General features: G+C 30.6%; 1 protein-coding gene across 1 annotated transcript in view; it reads right to left on the reverse strand.

The window, feature by feature from the left end:
- Window positions 1-14,807, reverse strand: part of LOC127709733 (uncharacterized) — a 48,209-nt gene that overhangs the window by 3,336 nt on the left and 30,066 nt on the right. The window contains exons 3-8 of the mRNA XM_052215404.1: window positions 11,691-11,787; window positions 4,896-5,079; window positions 4,282-4,343; window positions 1,955-2,057; window positions 1,309-1,399; window positions 423-491 (exon numbers count right to left, since the gene is read on the reverse strand). Of these exons, the coding sequence (XP_052071364.1) occupies window positions 423-491; window positions 1,309-1,399; window positions 1,955-2,057; window positions 4,282-4,343; window positions 4,896-5,079; window positions 11,691-11,748 (567 nt within the window). The 5' untranslated portion in view covers window positions 11,749-11,787. The remainder of the gene's footprint in view (window positions 1-422; window positions 492-1,308; window positions 1,400-1,954; window positions 2,058-4,281; window positions 4,344-4,895; window positions 5,080-11,690; window positions 11,788-14,807) is intronic.

Below are 14,807 nucleotides of genomic sequence, written 5' to 3' on the forward strand. Positions count from 1 at the left end.
TGTTTTTATGCTCATCTCCATCCAGTGAGCGTCAACTTTTGATTTTTGTGATTATTTTCTCATCTATCCGATTTCTTGTTATTTTAAAAATATAACATGCTTAGGTCTTTAGTTTTCTCTTTGGAATTTATAAATATTTGTAAATCAGGACATTGGTTTTCACTTTTGGATTGTTTCACATTTTGTCATCTCAGGACATTTTATAGCTAACTATACAGTATGGGTGTTGACCATTGTTGAAGACCTATATGCTTACATCCTAGTCCTTTGGTCTCTGGTGTATAGTTGTCTATTTGGCAATCATACGACATTTCCTTAGTATTATATCACTTATAGTCACCATGATTGGCTTTTGTTACATTTTGAGTAAGAATTACATAGGTATGAAGTTTTCCAGATTCTAAGCTAGTAGATTTACTTACATTATAAGGTAAAGAAGTTAATGGAATTGATTCAACATAACTATCTCTGTTTCTGCTAGTTAAGGCAGGCTGTAATAAATAAAATTGTAACTTAATATAATATACTGAATGCATGTTAGTATTATAAAACATTAGCACTATATAAGCATTATGGTTACAAGAGCGCAATTGTTTGTTTCCATTTCAATTAAATGGCGAAGATGGTACTCAGAATAAAATCTTATGGGACGCCTGATTGGATGATACAAGGTAGGAATTATTTTTAATTGAAAGCTTATCCAATTAGATTTAAAAAAAAATAATAGAAAATTAAAGTCATATTTAACAAAGTGTAGGAAAATGTTCAATTTATTTACGAGGGAGCCATTAAAAATTGCCTTTCTTATTAAATGAAAAAATAGGTGGTTTTTTTTCAACGGCATTTTATGTCAGTTTTTGCCACATGATCATATATTTTTTTGGATGTAATAAAAAGCTTTCTAGTAAAAAGAACTGCTACAAATGTTTTTGTAGTTTGTTTATTCTTCAAGAAATAAAATATGGAACACCACTGGTACCCAATGGAAAATGCATTACAAATATTTGCGCTCTTGACACCTTATATTTAAGTAAGCAAGTGAAATCATGAAAATTAATCAGTTATCTCCTTCTAACAATTGTTTCAAAATACATGAAGTCATTAAACCTGAAAAAAAAACAAATGATGTTTTAACATTTAGATTCATTGTTCTTTCCATATATATATACATTATTTAGTTAAATACAGTTACATGTAAAATACATGTTATACAGTAGACTCATACACTAGGCAAGTAGAATTACCAGTATGTAAAGACCAAGATTAGTGGTTTTACTCTTAAATCATTCATGTACAATAACAACTAACCTTGTAATTGCCATTATTGAGATCACCATTATTATATTGTATTAGTTGTTTTTCTTTGTTTTGTTTTTCTCTATCTTTTCTTCTTTTGTATCTGAAAAAATAGAACAAATCGTTATGAAATATTCTACATAATCTTATTCTTATGATATGCAATAGTTACCAGTATTACACTATTCAAAATAAAAAGGAGTACTGTCAGAGATATTTTCTATTTAGCTTTAAATTTTGAACTGTGTCATATCTGAGTTAAAAAGCAATCATTTATTTTACAATATCAAACAATTACTTTTCTACATTCAGTTTGCCATGAACAATGTTGAAATCTCCAACTGTAGATTGTTCCAGCTTAAGCTGTTTCAAAGAATTTAAAAGAATTATTTCCATCTTGGAAACATTGACAACTCCTTTGAACAAAAATATATTGGTTCAAGAAAGGTGCATGTTGGTGAAATATATTTCCTCCATGCATTTTTGTGAAAGCAAAAGCTATTTGAGATGTTGTCATACCCCACTGTAATCATCACTAATGCCTTGTATTTTTGTTTTTAATAATATTTCTTACATCTTTTTCCCAGTTTACATCATTTTACATTTTCCAATTCTTAAAGATTAAAAAATGACTATAGGTGCTTTTTTTCTCACTTACCGCCTGTGCCAAATGAGTATAAATATTAATACTGTTAAAAATAAGATGAGAGCTGTTAATCCTGCAGCTAAACCTGCTTTTGTCACTTTCTCTTCATTTTCTCCTACAAAATAAAAAAAGATTATTGATAAAATCTATACTGTAAATAATTTTTGTAATAAATTCCAAATTGTTTGTGAAGTTTTAACAGGTAAATATGTAAGAGGATTTTACTATTTGGTAGACTCCAAACACAATGTACATTTCATGGCATCGATTGACACAATTTGAGCAAGAATTATTTCCCTTTTGATGCCATGATGGAGGTCTATGTGCACAAATTCTTTCATTAATCAGCCAAATTCAACTGGCTATACTGACTGCTAGATTTTAGAAAAACCTGGTTTCTAAATACTTTAATTTTATTTAGCCTTGCTTGATTCTTCAATATGATCTAGCAAGAATCTCTCATCAGAATTGGTTGCTCCGCATGTTTCAATTGTTTAGTCAAATAAGAACTCAAAAATGTTTGCCAAGAGAATAACTCAAACTGAGTCATATTGAAACCTATCTATTGTCTCAGAATATAGGAAGTTTGGAAATATACACCATGTGACAAAAAACTCTATCAAATGGTTACCATTTCACACAAAACTGTGTATTAAAGCAATGTTTTATTTCAAAACTGTACAAAAATTATCCAGCTCAAGAGAAATAGAATACAAAATAGATTGTATCAACATTTGAATAATGAATAAAAGGAGACACTACCCTACAACAACAAAAAATCAGAACTTCTAGTGGTAAACATACATTTTAGTTGAAAGAAACACTCTGCTTGTAAGAACTAAAAATGCAGCTTAAGTCTGACTTTTTTTTAAACATTTATGTAATTTATCTATATATTCAGACTATGTTTAAAGCCACAATTTATCTTGTATTGCATCTGAAGTAGGTTGGACAATAAATAAATATTTCTGTTTTTATTTCTCCTCTTTCTCTGTATACACTCCATTAATGAAAATTTTAAGCGATGTAAGTATGTGTTCTAAACCACCTAACATTATAAATTCAATCATAAAAACAAGTGAGGAGAATTATCTTCCTTCATGCTATCTTCATATGATATGTGTTTTGAAGCTCATCACATGTTTCATACAGTCCTGTTTATAAAACAGACTAACAGAACATATCCTTGAACTTCATCTGACCATAACTTACATGGTGAATGGAAACAAAACATTTTAGATAAGTTGCATGCTTGCTATTACTTTTCTTGTAAATGTTCAATTAAATAATTGTGTGTGTCACCCATGTTTCTTTGAAGTTTGAACCAAACTAAAATACAACATGTGAGGTCCCCACCCAGTTTTGATTACTTTAATTGATTCATCAATTTTATAGTTTTTCAGATAAATTGGTCAAGAGAATATCTGACACATAATGATGTATTTAGTAACTGATGTTTACTATACAAAATCAATAATCAACTATGACTGTTAATTGTAAGGTCAATTTGGATTCTTAGTTAAAATCATCAAAATAAATATAATTTTGAGGGGACAAATTATCAATTGAAAAATATATTATAAAATGGTGTGATTATTCTTCCGACAACCACTCAATTATTTTATTGGACTGGACAGTTTATGATAGATATGCATCTGATATAAACATTAATAAGAAGCTTGTAATAGTTTGACTTTCTCTTTTTAATGCTTGTTTCAAGAAATTTTATCATTAACTTCAAATATTTGTTTTTAACTCCAATAAATACTCAATTCACTGTAACGTATTTCACCGCATAAATGAAGTTTAAATTATTTCGCACATTTCTTATGATGCAACCCACTTCTTCTTAGCTTCAATTTTTCTTTTTTCAAAGGTGCATTTTTGTACAATTAAGTTCAGTGTATTTTAAATTTTTTGCATAATATGAAGACCCCCTTATGAATCAGCCTCCATAAAGACATACTAGATTGGAAACGCTGGCTTAATGATATCTGTAGTTGCCTAATGCCTAGAAATTTGCTCATTTGTGCAGCAAATTGAAATTATCATTATTTATCAGGTCCCCCCTTGTGACCAAAAAATTTGTGTTTTTCAGCACATTTCTATTTTACAGCCCGTCCTCCTTTTTTGGCAAACATTTTAGGTAGGCCCCTACAGGATCTACCTTTTTTGAAAATCCTAAATCAACCACTGTTTAATCACAACATAACTGTAATATAGTTTGCTTCATTTAATGTTTTTCAAATCATATAAAGTTACCATGTATTTTAGAAAAAAGTAAAAAAAAATATGATAATGACATCCTTTGACAAACAACTTAAATAATTTATACTTACTACCAAATATAATGGTAGGATCTATCATCTGACAACGGTCACCTACATATTTCTTTGGACACCTGAAAATCATACAACTAACTCAATAAGAAACAAACAAAACATTTTTAAAAAATAAGTTTTTTTTTTATAGTAAAATCTTCAACATACTGACAGTTTGTACACATTCTGCTGATGGTAGTAACTTAATTAGAGATACAAGTTTCCTATTCATGATTAAAGATTTATGTCTGATACTTCAGATGAAGTGCAGCAATCATTGCTCTTCTCTGCCTATTTATATATCCTGCCAAATCAAATGAACACCGGATATGTGGTAAAGAAATAACAAAGCAGAGAATTATGCCTCGGCTATATCACATGTATACACTTATAAACCAAACATCAGTGTAAACTGTAGGATTTTGGAATGAAAGACAGAAGAAATCACTACAGATAAACATGGATAACCCTATGATCTGGCCGCTTAGTGGTTTGAGCTGAAAACACAACAGCAAAGCAACTTTTTTTCCAGGACATGCATTATATATCAGTTTTGAGTATGAATGAATCTTCAATTTGCAGTTGGTACTACAAGTTCTCCTGTTGCTTGAAAGTCTTCAAAAAATACTTACGCACACTGTATGGTCCTATACTCTACATATGTGGCAAAGCATGATCCACCGTTCAGACATGCTGTCTGATATGTTTCGTTCTCTGTACATGATAATCTGTGATTTTCTGGTATTGTAGAATTTTCACTAGATCGAGGTGTAGTTGCTGGTGGTGATGGTTGAGAAGGAGTTCTACCACAGCCCTCTGAAAATTATTCAAAAATACTTTTATTTGTGACATTCTACTTTAAACAATCAATCATTTATTGAAACATTCCATGTTGCTACCAATTTTTTAAATTTATTTAGGATGTATTCTTATATGGAGCTGATTAATTTGTCATAATGTATAGAGCACATTATGGTCAAGTACTGGATATACTATATACATTACAAATCGACTACTGTGGATTCATTTATTTTCATTGATACAATTTTCGTGGATCAAGGAAAACTTGTTTCTTCATGGATATCTAATTTTGTGGATTTGCCAATGTCTGTATACAATCCTATAAAAAATGTGTACTTTGGGGAGACATTTAAATTTGTGGTTTACCTATACACAAGAAATCCACGAAAAATTGGTATCCAACAAATAATGAATCCACAGTAATGTATATGTTATTGCATTTTGTGCATGGAAGCATCATATTTTATTAAATGGTTTCATCCCATGCAGCCAGAAATCAGGCCATATTTGTCATTTTCCACTTTTAAAATCAATAATTTATTGCATGAACAAGTCTTATTAAACATATTCTTATCTTAAATTGTTTAATATGAAAACACATGTACAGTAACTTACATTTAATTTAACTTTTTAAATAAATGGAAAATGTGTCCATGGGCCACAGATGGCCCCGCTTGTAAATATGCAGAGTCAACTTCAACATACAGATGGAGGATTCATGTGGTTAAGACCGTTATGTGATTATAAGCATTGTGTATAAGTTTCATCACATTTGTTTGAGGCAAACTAAAGTTAGAGAACGGAAACAAAATATTCAGCAATTTTTATGTTTATAAAGTGGCATAACTCATGAATGGTAAAAGTGACGCCACCCAATTTCGAACTTGATCTGTGTTTTGTGGTAATGAGCATTGTGTGTAAGTTTTATAACAATTGATTAAGGCAAACTAAGGTTAGAGAACGGAAACGAAAAATTCAGCAATTTTTATGTTTATAAAGGGGCATAACTCATGATTGGTAAAAGTGAGGCCACCCAATTACGAACTTGAACTGTGTTTTGTGGTAATAAGCATTACCGGTATGTATAAGTTTTAATACACTTGGTTGAGGCAAACTTAAGTAAGAGAACGGAAACCAATTTTGGGGATGTACGGACTGACCGGATAGACAAACAGACAGGACAGACAGACACACAGACAGACGGATGGGATGGACAAGGGTAACACTTAATGCCCCCTCCGCTACGGCGAGCTATGGCAGGGGCATAATTATATAAACACTTACTAAACAAATTTAAAATTTGAAGTAAAAATCAATACAGAAATTGTCCTTTAACTTTTACTTTTACTATAAATTAACTTTTTATATCCTTACATCTATAAAATAAGAATAAAAGGTGAAATAGTGCTATAAAAGTTTAAAAAAGATCAGAGAATTATTTTTTATTGCATAAAAATTGTAATCAGTGAACCCCTGGGAAATTAACTAGTTATTCATGTGTGTATTATACCTTACTAAAAAAGGACAATTTAGCAGAAATAAAGCCAAATAAGCCTACCATGTAATCTTTGAAACATCAGAGCAATTCTCAAAATCCCAAAAAAATTGTTATTTTTACCTCCCAATGATTGTGTAAAAAGCTATGAACAAGTGTTACTTCTGGAAAAAGTCAAAAGTCAAAATGACAAGAGAGCTTATAAATTCTGTCATCAATAATCATTGAACTGATTCAAATTTTTGTAAAATAACTAAATAGTCTAAACAATATTTTAAACATTACATATGTGACCAATATATATATATATGTAAACCTACCAAAGTGTCTATATCACATTTAATTTCTTACCTATGAAGGGGTCACAGTTAAAACCAATACCTCTTCCAGCACATAGCAAAACTTTCTCAACAAATATCAATATCCAAAAGCGTATATAATCATAAAAAATCTTCATTTTTATTAAATTCAAAAATATTTTCCAAATTCAAAACTACCATAGTATATATAGCAAAATATTGCCTACATCTAACTGACTTAATTCTCTATAGTCATGATCATAAATGGGCCGTGGAAAAAATCATTTGCATGAATGAGCAAAAATTCTTATGAATCAGCAATCAATATACTGAAACTGATCAAAACAAGAAAATCTTTTTCACGTCAATTTGGCTGAATGAAATTGACTTTACATCTAATGTCAAGTATTTACGATTCAATGAAAAAAAAACCAACTAGGTAATCAATTGTAAAATAACTTTTAGAGTATCTTTACTAATAAAACAAATAATGCAAGAAGGCTTTAAAATTTTTAAACACTTTTGTGGTTTTAAATGGAGTATTGTTATCGGAAGTTCTTTACAAAAAAAAATGTAAAGTAACTCATTCATAAAAGGCCCATAATAATCTGATTGAGGATCTGAGGTCTAGTGTGTGACAGGAAGAAGTATGTGGTTTTTACATCGCGATGACCTTGAGGTCATCCCGATGTATTGCTATCGCCTAGATTTCCATTATGTAAATTAGTTTTGGGTTTGTAACCGATCTATAAACATGATAAATACGCGCACATAAACGAGTGCAAAATAACATTCCTTATCGTTTGATATAAATACATCTCTTCAATGAATACTGATAAACATATTTTTGTTTACAACATAAATTAATAATATGAAAATGTTTTGTAGTTAGATATATATATATAAGTAAAAAATCATTGATAATATCAATGCACACGTACCGAAAAATTGTGTTAAAGCATGCGGAAGAATATCTCAAAGAACGTTTTGTGAAAATACCGTCAAGGACCGGTAACTCTGTAATTGATTTTGCGGGAAAATATGAATGCCTACTCGTATCCAATCTTAGAAAAATCGAATTTTTACAGAAAAGTGTCCACCATGCACTTGCATTGCACTATTTTTAGAATAGTAGAATAGAATGATATGCAAATGGATTCAAATCATATATATATGTAACTGTTATTTTAATATAATATAAACAACAACTCAGTGTATACTGATTTGTATCACTACACTATAATAGTTATTACGGTGAAGTTGAATTTCCTGTCATTTATTCATCATCCACGCACGAACTTGTCTCAGAAAAAAATATATCTCTGTACATTAACCTCAGTTTTAGGTAAAGAGATATGTTGTTTTTTTCTGAGACAAGTGCTTTTGACCATCCTCAAGAACTTGTGGTCATCCGATGTTCAGTACTTCAGTACTTTGATTACATATTATGGTTCAAGATAACTGTATTATAAATTTTGCCATAAAATTTTCTGGATGACTTGCATACACTTATAGTTGGCAGCGGGCAATTTTGAATCATTAAATAACCGAATTTTGTTACATCATGCAGTGATAAATTCATAATCAAACATTCTAAAGGGAAACAAATCATATACTCATGTCTTATAAAATACAAAGTTAACCAAATGTAACTAAGGTTCAAAATATAGAATGCAATATTCATATGTGACTAGCATTGTGAAAGTCACTTTCACGTAAGGCCGGCCATTGTATTCCATAGTTTCAATGATAGTTAGTCCTTTATCATTGACAGAATACGTTAAGCTATTTATCTATGGCAGTCAAGGTAACTCAATGATTGAGTGAAAGAAACATAAGATATAAAAATATGGGGGTTACCAAAAAAGAACATTTTTAGTTAGGTGGGCAAGCTGAAGTTTTTGAACTGACACTTTAAAATTTAAACTACAGATTTTAATACCAAATGACACACAATATATCTTCCATTGAATTATATGTAAAATAAACACACACACTGTACTTTTAATAACCCTCACATCAACTTGGAGCGTTCTGTAAGTGGCATGTTACAAGGCAAAATTTCAGCCTGTATTAAACCTACCCTTTTTCTATGGAAGTCTTTATTGTCTGCCTTTCATACTTATCAACCGTTACTTTGCAGAATCTGAATTTATTCTTTATTTGTTCTCATACTGAATATGCATGTAAAGTTGTCACTGGACATTAAGCAAACAATCATTTCTTATTCTTCAGATTACTTAAGCTAGAATTTAAAAAACAATTTCTATATGGCTTTACAACTTGTACATTTAGATTTTTGGAGTACTGTTGAAAAGTCAATTTACTACCAGCCAGGTGACTTTCAGATTACAGTTCAATGATTAATTTCCGAAAGTGCTTAAAATACTTTATTACCCTGGGAATATGAATGTTACTGCCCTTTTCCTAGATATGCTTTTTCACCTATGTCATACCTTTTTGATACACCCATATAATGATTAGACAGCTAAAATTCTGGAACATTGACTGTATGTTACACAACTTGGTGACTTACTGCAAAGGAGGATGAAGGAAGTTTTACTAATGAAGCCTAAGCTTAAATTTTTATTTTTATTTCTTTTACTGATATTAAAATCAAGGATTGTGTGTACTTTCGAATATTGATTGTTAAAATGGAAAAGATGACTGTTCTTTATAATGTGCAAAAAAGTGCAACTGATGAATTAACATAAATGTGTTAATTAGTAAATTCTGTTTGATGACATTTTATAAAGCTAAATCATATTTTTTTCTGTTTGATGACTAATTCTGTGTATAAAGTAATTATTAATGTGCATATTACATCTTTAAGGTAATCAGTTTCATATAATCTTCAATTTTTAATTCTATGTTTTGAACAACTATATATTTAAGCTTCATTTTTTTTTTTTTTGGAGAGCATAGTGTCTCATTGGCAATCATACCACATCTTCTTATATTTATCTAGAAAAGTTGAACATCACTGCAAGACTTATTCTTCAAAATATGAAATACTGCAAGGTAAGTTTTACGATTCTCTCAAATTCATTAAAAACAAATTGAAGACATCTTTTACAAAATTTTGTCGGGTACTTCTCATCTAGACTGGTCTTGATTTCAAAAAATTATTAAAGGAGATAGTCTGTAAAAGTATTATAAATCTTTCAATAACATACTTTAAATTTTAACATTTAAAATAAGAAATATTTTGTTTTGAGCTTTTGAAATTCTTACAATTGAGAAGGAAATGTAAAAACCGCCACAATACCCTCATTTTGAGATCTTGTCATTAAATATCTAAATGTGAGCAACATTAATACCCTAAAAAAAAATCTAGCTCGAAAATGTTGAGAAAAGTAAAAATTCTTTCTGGGTAAGGCTACTGGTTATGGAAAATTGTGGGTAAAATTACCTTAATCCCTCAAAATCTCAATTGAAACATGAAACGAACGTAATCTATGTATTACTGGTAGATTATTAAGCCAGGGATTTCGTTACCACAAATTACTTAAAACCTTTACTAAATTCTTCCACAGATATAAAGATTTGGTTTTGAAGTTTGGTTGTACCTGTAGAAAACTTATTTCAAACGGGATTGCACATCCTCGTTTTTACGGCAATATTGTTTACCGTGCCCGGAAATTTAGAAACGATCCTGGTAAACTTATCAATCCTTAAAATAAACTTATTCTAAAAGGTTACCAATTCAACACTGTTATTAGATCATTAAATATTGTTTTTATTGGTACTAATATTGATTTTGTTATCAGTAAATTAAAAGCAAACTAAATATTATTGTTATATACATATACACATTCAAGGATCTACAATCTGTCAATACCTGTATCTTGGCATTGCACAAGGTCATGTTTTTCTCTGACTGTTTATGACGTCATTACACTAAATCCATTGGATGTTGGATGTGTACTGATTGATAATTTAGTCATAGATGCATGATTTTTTTTATTTGTTGTTAGTGGCTTTGAACTAGCTGTCAGTAACTGCGAGTACTCTCAGATCTGTACTTAGTGTCTTTTTGTTGTTTGGATGTACAAGTACCCGGCCACGTCCACTTGTATTTTTAGTATTTGTATTTTTATCGCTCTGATGAGTTAAGCCTCTTTCAACTGATTTTTATAGTTAGTTCTTATATTGTACTGTTACACCACTGTCCCAGGTTAGGGGGAGGGTATTCTTTATTCTGTATAACATTCTGTATGTATGTGCCTGTCCCAAGTCAGGAGCCTGTAATTCAGTGGTTGTCGTTTGTTTATGTGTTACATATTTGTTATTCATTCATTTTTTGTACATAAATTAGGCCGTTAGTTTTCTCGTTTGAATTGTTTTACATTGTCATTTCGTGGCCTTTTATAGCTGACTGTGCAGTATGGGCTTTGCTCATTGTTGAAGGTCGTACGTGACCTATAGTTGTTAATTTCTGTGTCATTTGGTCTCTTGTGGAGAGTTGTCTCATTGGCAATCATACTACATCTTCTTTTACATATTTTGACTTCACAGGGACATCATAAGTGACATTTCTGTAACAAAATGGCAATTTTATAGTATCTATTTAATCTATCATTATAATTAACATACTTTTTAAAGAATTGAATTTTACTAATTTTTTTTAATTATTGGCTCTTATCATATATCTTCCTTTCAGAAAAATGAAGGTGCTATAACAGGCACCAACAAAGTGATTACAGACAGACAGACAGACAGACAGACAGACAGACAGACAGACAGACAGACAGACAGACAGACAGACAGACAGACAGACAGACAGACAGGTAAAACACTTTGTTGTATAGGGTATAATTACATAACATTACCTGTATATATTAAAACATAGAATACAAGTATTATAACCAAGGGTAAATTCTTAATCATTCTTCAACTCATGTGTCTAGTTTGGTATTTTCAGCCTTCCTGAAAAAAAAAATATACATACTAACACTGTATTCCTTATACTTTTTAATAGATTTAAGACCTAATGTTTTTCTTTAAAATGGACATATCCCTGTGCTATGTAAATCAACTGCCTGAAAAAAATCCAACCCTTTCCACTCCCAAGAATTTACAAATGTCAATTGAATTTCAATATGTGGTGTAGAATGCTTCCTATGTGGTATTAAAATTTTACATTTTTTTTTATCCTGACAGAGATCAAACTCGCAATTTCCTGTACTCTAGACAAGCACACTTCTCAGAAACTATAGAGGTGGTTCAATATCAAATAACTATGCCAAAATATGCATTAGCTAATTTTTTTATGAATAGGATTCAGCCTTGAAATTCCAGTAGAAAAGAAATATTCAAAGTTGTTCAGTATATCTGTAGGACCAAATGGCTTATATTGACTACATATATTATACTTCTGTAAAAGGAGGTAGGTAGATGGAATGTTTGAATAAAGAGTTTCCAACTACTCAACATGCACTCTTATTTCAGTATCAGTCAAAATTGTCTTACTCCTAATTGCATGCAGCTAGAATCTTGCAGTGAAAAAATTAAGCTTGAATGATAGTAAAAAAAATGCTTGCATTTATATAATTTGCTTGTCCAATGTTCTGCAATTATCTACTAGGTTGCAACTAGTTAGAATGAAATACTGTAAATTCTGAAATTATTGCGATATTATCATTAATACGAATAATGCAATCGGAAGAATACCACAATGATAAGAACTCATGTTCTGAATTTGATATATATATATCTATATGCAGATTTTCCATCAATTAATCTCGCAGTTATGTCCATTCTTAAAAAATCGCAATAATAAATGCTGCTGATGCAAAAATTAAAATAAGTATTTAAGAGATTTGCATGCAGCATGCTTGCATCAATTTAACTTAGGAAAAGCCTCCTACAAATATCTAGTTAAGTTTGGAATGGTTCAACCTGTTTTCTTTAACTTGTTCATGTTCTAAAAAGAAACTGAAACATTGCCAGCTGAGGCTGAAGTGGCAAGCAGTTAATTAATCTTTAATAACTATGATCATCAAAGGTAGACTGTGATTTTGGGGAGTGGTTATGATGTATAGGTTCCCCTCCCATATAAGATTTCAATACACTTTTTTCCTTGTCCTGTCAAGAAATGCAAACTTTTTATTTTCTGATTTGCCTTGAAAATTCCACTTCTGCTGCCTCACGACAACAGCAAGTATAGGTAATGATAGATCAACTAAAACCTAGAGATGTATAAATGACTAAGATCCCATCAGTCTTCAATCACTCCCATTAACAATCAAATCTTTTCAAAATTAATCAATCAAGGAAAAAATTACTTACAACAGCATATTTGAAGTTCCAATATTTACTGAGTTTTATCCATCCCTGTATCATTATCTGATATTGGAAAATAACACTTGTACTTAATCAACTTTTCTGTACAAATGGACACGAAGAAGATAATGAGAAACAGGATATAAGTATGCAGGAATATTTTCTCTGAGAAAGTTTCACTTCAAATTTATAAACAGGCCAACTATATAACCCAAAGAATGTAATTCCACGATATCAGACTAGGACTACTCTCTGGAAAACTAATGCAATTAGTTAAGTTATAACCTTAGTTCTTAGGGTCATTATGCATGCATTTTTATGGAATTTTACATAAGACGTTGGATCTCATCAACATGACTCAATTTCGAGTTTGCAAATTAATAAGTAAGTACTTGCCCCTAATGGCTGTTTAAATGTTAATCTTAAGAATATAAAATAAGGAGATGTGGTATTGATTGCCAGTTAGACAACTATCCACCAGAGACCCAATGACTTAGATGTTAGCAACTATAGATAGCCTTACAGCCTTCAACAATGAGCAAAACCCATATTGGATAGCAAGCTAAAAAAGGCCACACATAACAAAATTTAAAACAATTCAAATGAGAAAACCAATGGCTTAATTCATGTACAAATCAACAGACAAAAAACAAATATGATATATATAACAAACAACAACATCTGAATTACAGGCTAATGACTAAGGAACAGGCACATATAGAATATGGCAGGCATATTTACTGTGGCCCAACCCTCCCACTAACCTGGGACTGTGGTGCAACAGCACAGCATAAGAACAAACTGTAAAAATCAATTGAAAAAATCATATCAGATCGATAAAAAGCAATCAAACAACTAACAAAAACACTAAAGACCAATCTGAGAGTACTTGAAAGCTTAAGTTCCAAGCCAATAACAACAAATAATAAAACCATGTTTCAAGACAAAATATCAATCAGCACACATTCAATGCCTTTGGTGTAAAGATGTCATAAAAGTTTATTATGTAGTGAATTAGTGTTGGCTGGTTGCTATTTTGTTAACATTTAACCCTACAAATCTCTTAAACATGTATTCATATTTTCAAATTTAAATAGAAATGGACCCAAATTGTTTTTGGTCATCTCTGAGTCAGAAAAATGAGTCCAGGTTGAGTGAAAAAAAACTATTATCTTTTATTCTATAATCATGTTGAAATCTGTACATACTGATAGCTTATTAAGACATATTTTATAGACACCTGTCTTTTGTTACAGACTTTATGTTGACATGTAGATGATTTTTGGTTATTTGTGGTCTTGGGTTGCTTTCTCGTTATTGACATTTGCCCCACATCATCTTAACTTTGCCTCTGGAAAACATCGATACAGTCAAAGGATCACAAGAATTCAATATTCCCAATGTTGAGACTCAATACTCATAAAACCTTTCATCATAACTATCAGGTATTTTAATAAATTAACAGATTTACCTATGAGAAATCAATGCCATAAAATGTATTGCTAATCTTTTTTATTTGACATGAAATCTCCAAGTGCTAAATTTATACAATTGTGGTTGCATGCAATTCAAAAGCAAACATTCCAACCACCCACACTTATACAGAAGTTTTATGAATGAAATTGATAGTAAGGCCACTACACTTTAATTCTCAGATTTTCCAG

Source organism: Mytilus californianus, unplaced genomic scaffold (genome assembly GCF_021869535.1).
Source record: "Mytilus californianus isolate M0D057914Y unplaced genomic scaffold, xbMytCali1.0.p SCAF_7, whole genome shotgun sequence".
Classification (NCBI taxonomy): domain Eukaryota; kingdom Metazoa; phylum Mollusca; class Bivalvia; order Mytilida; family Mytilidae; genus Mytilus; species Mytilus californianus.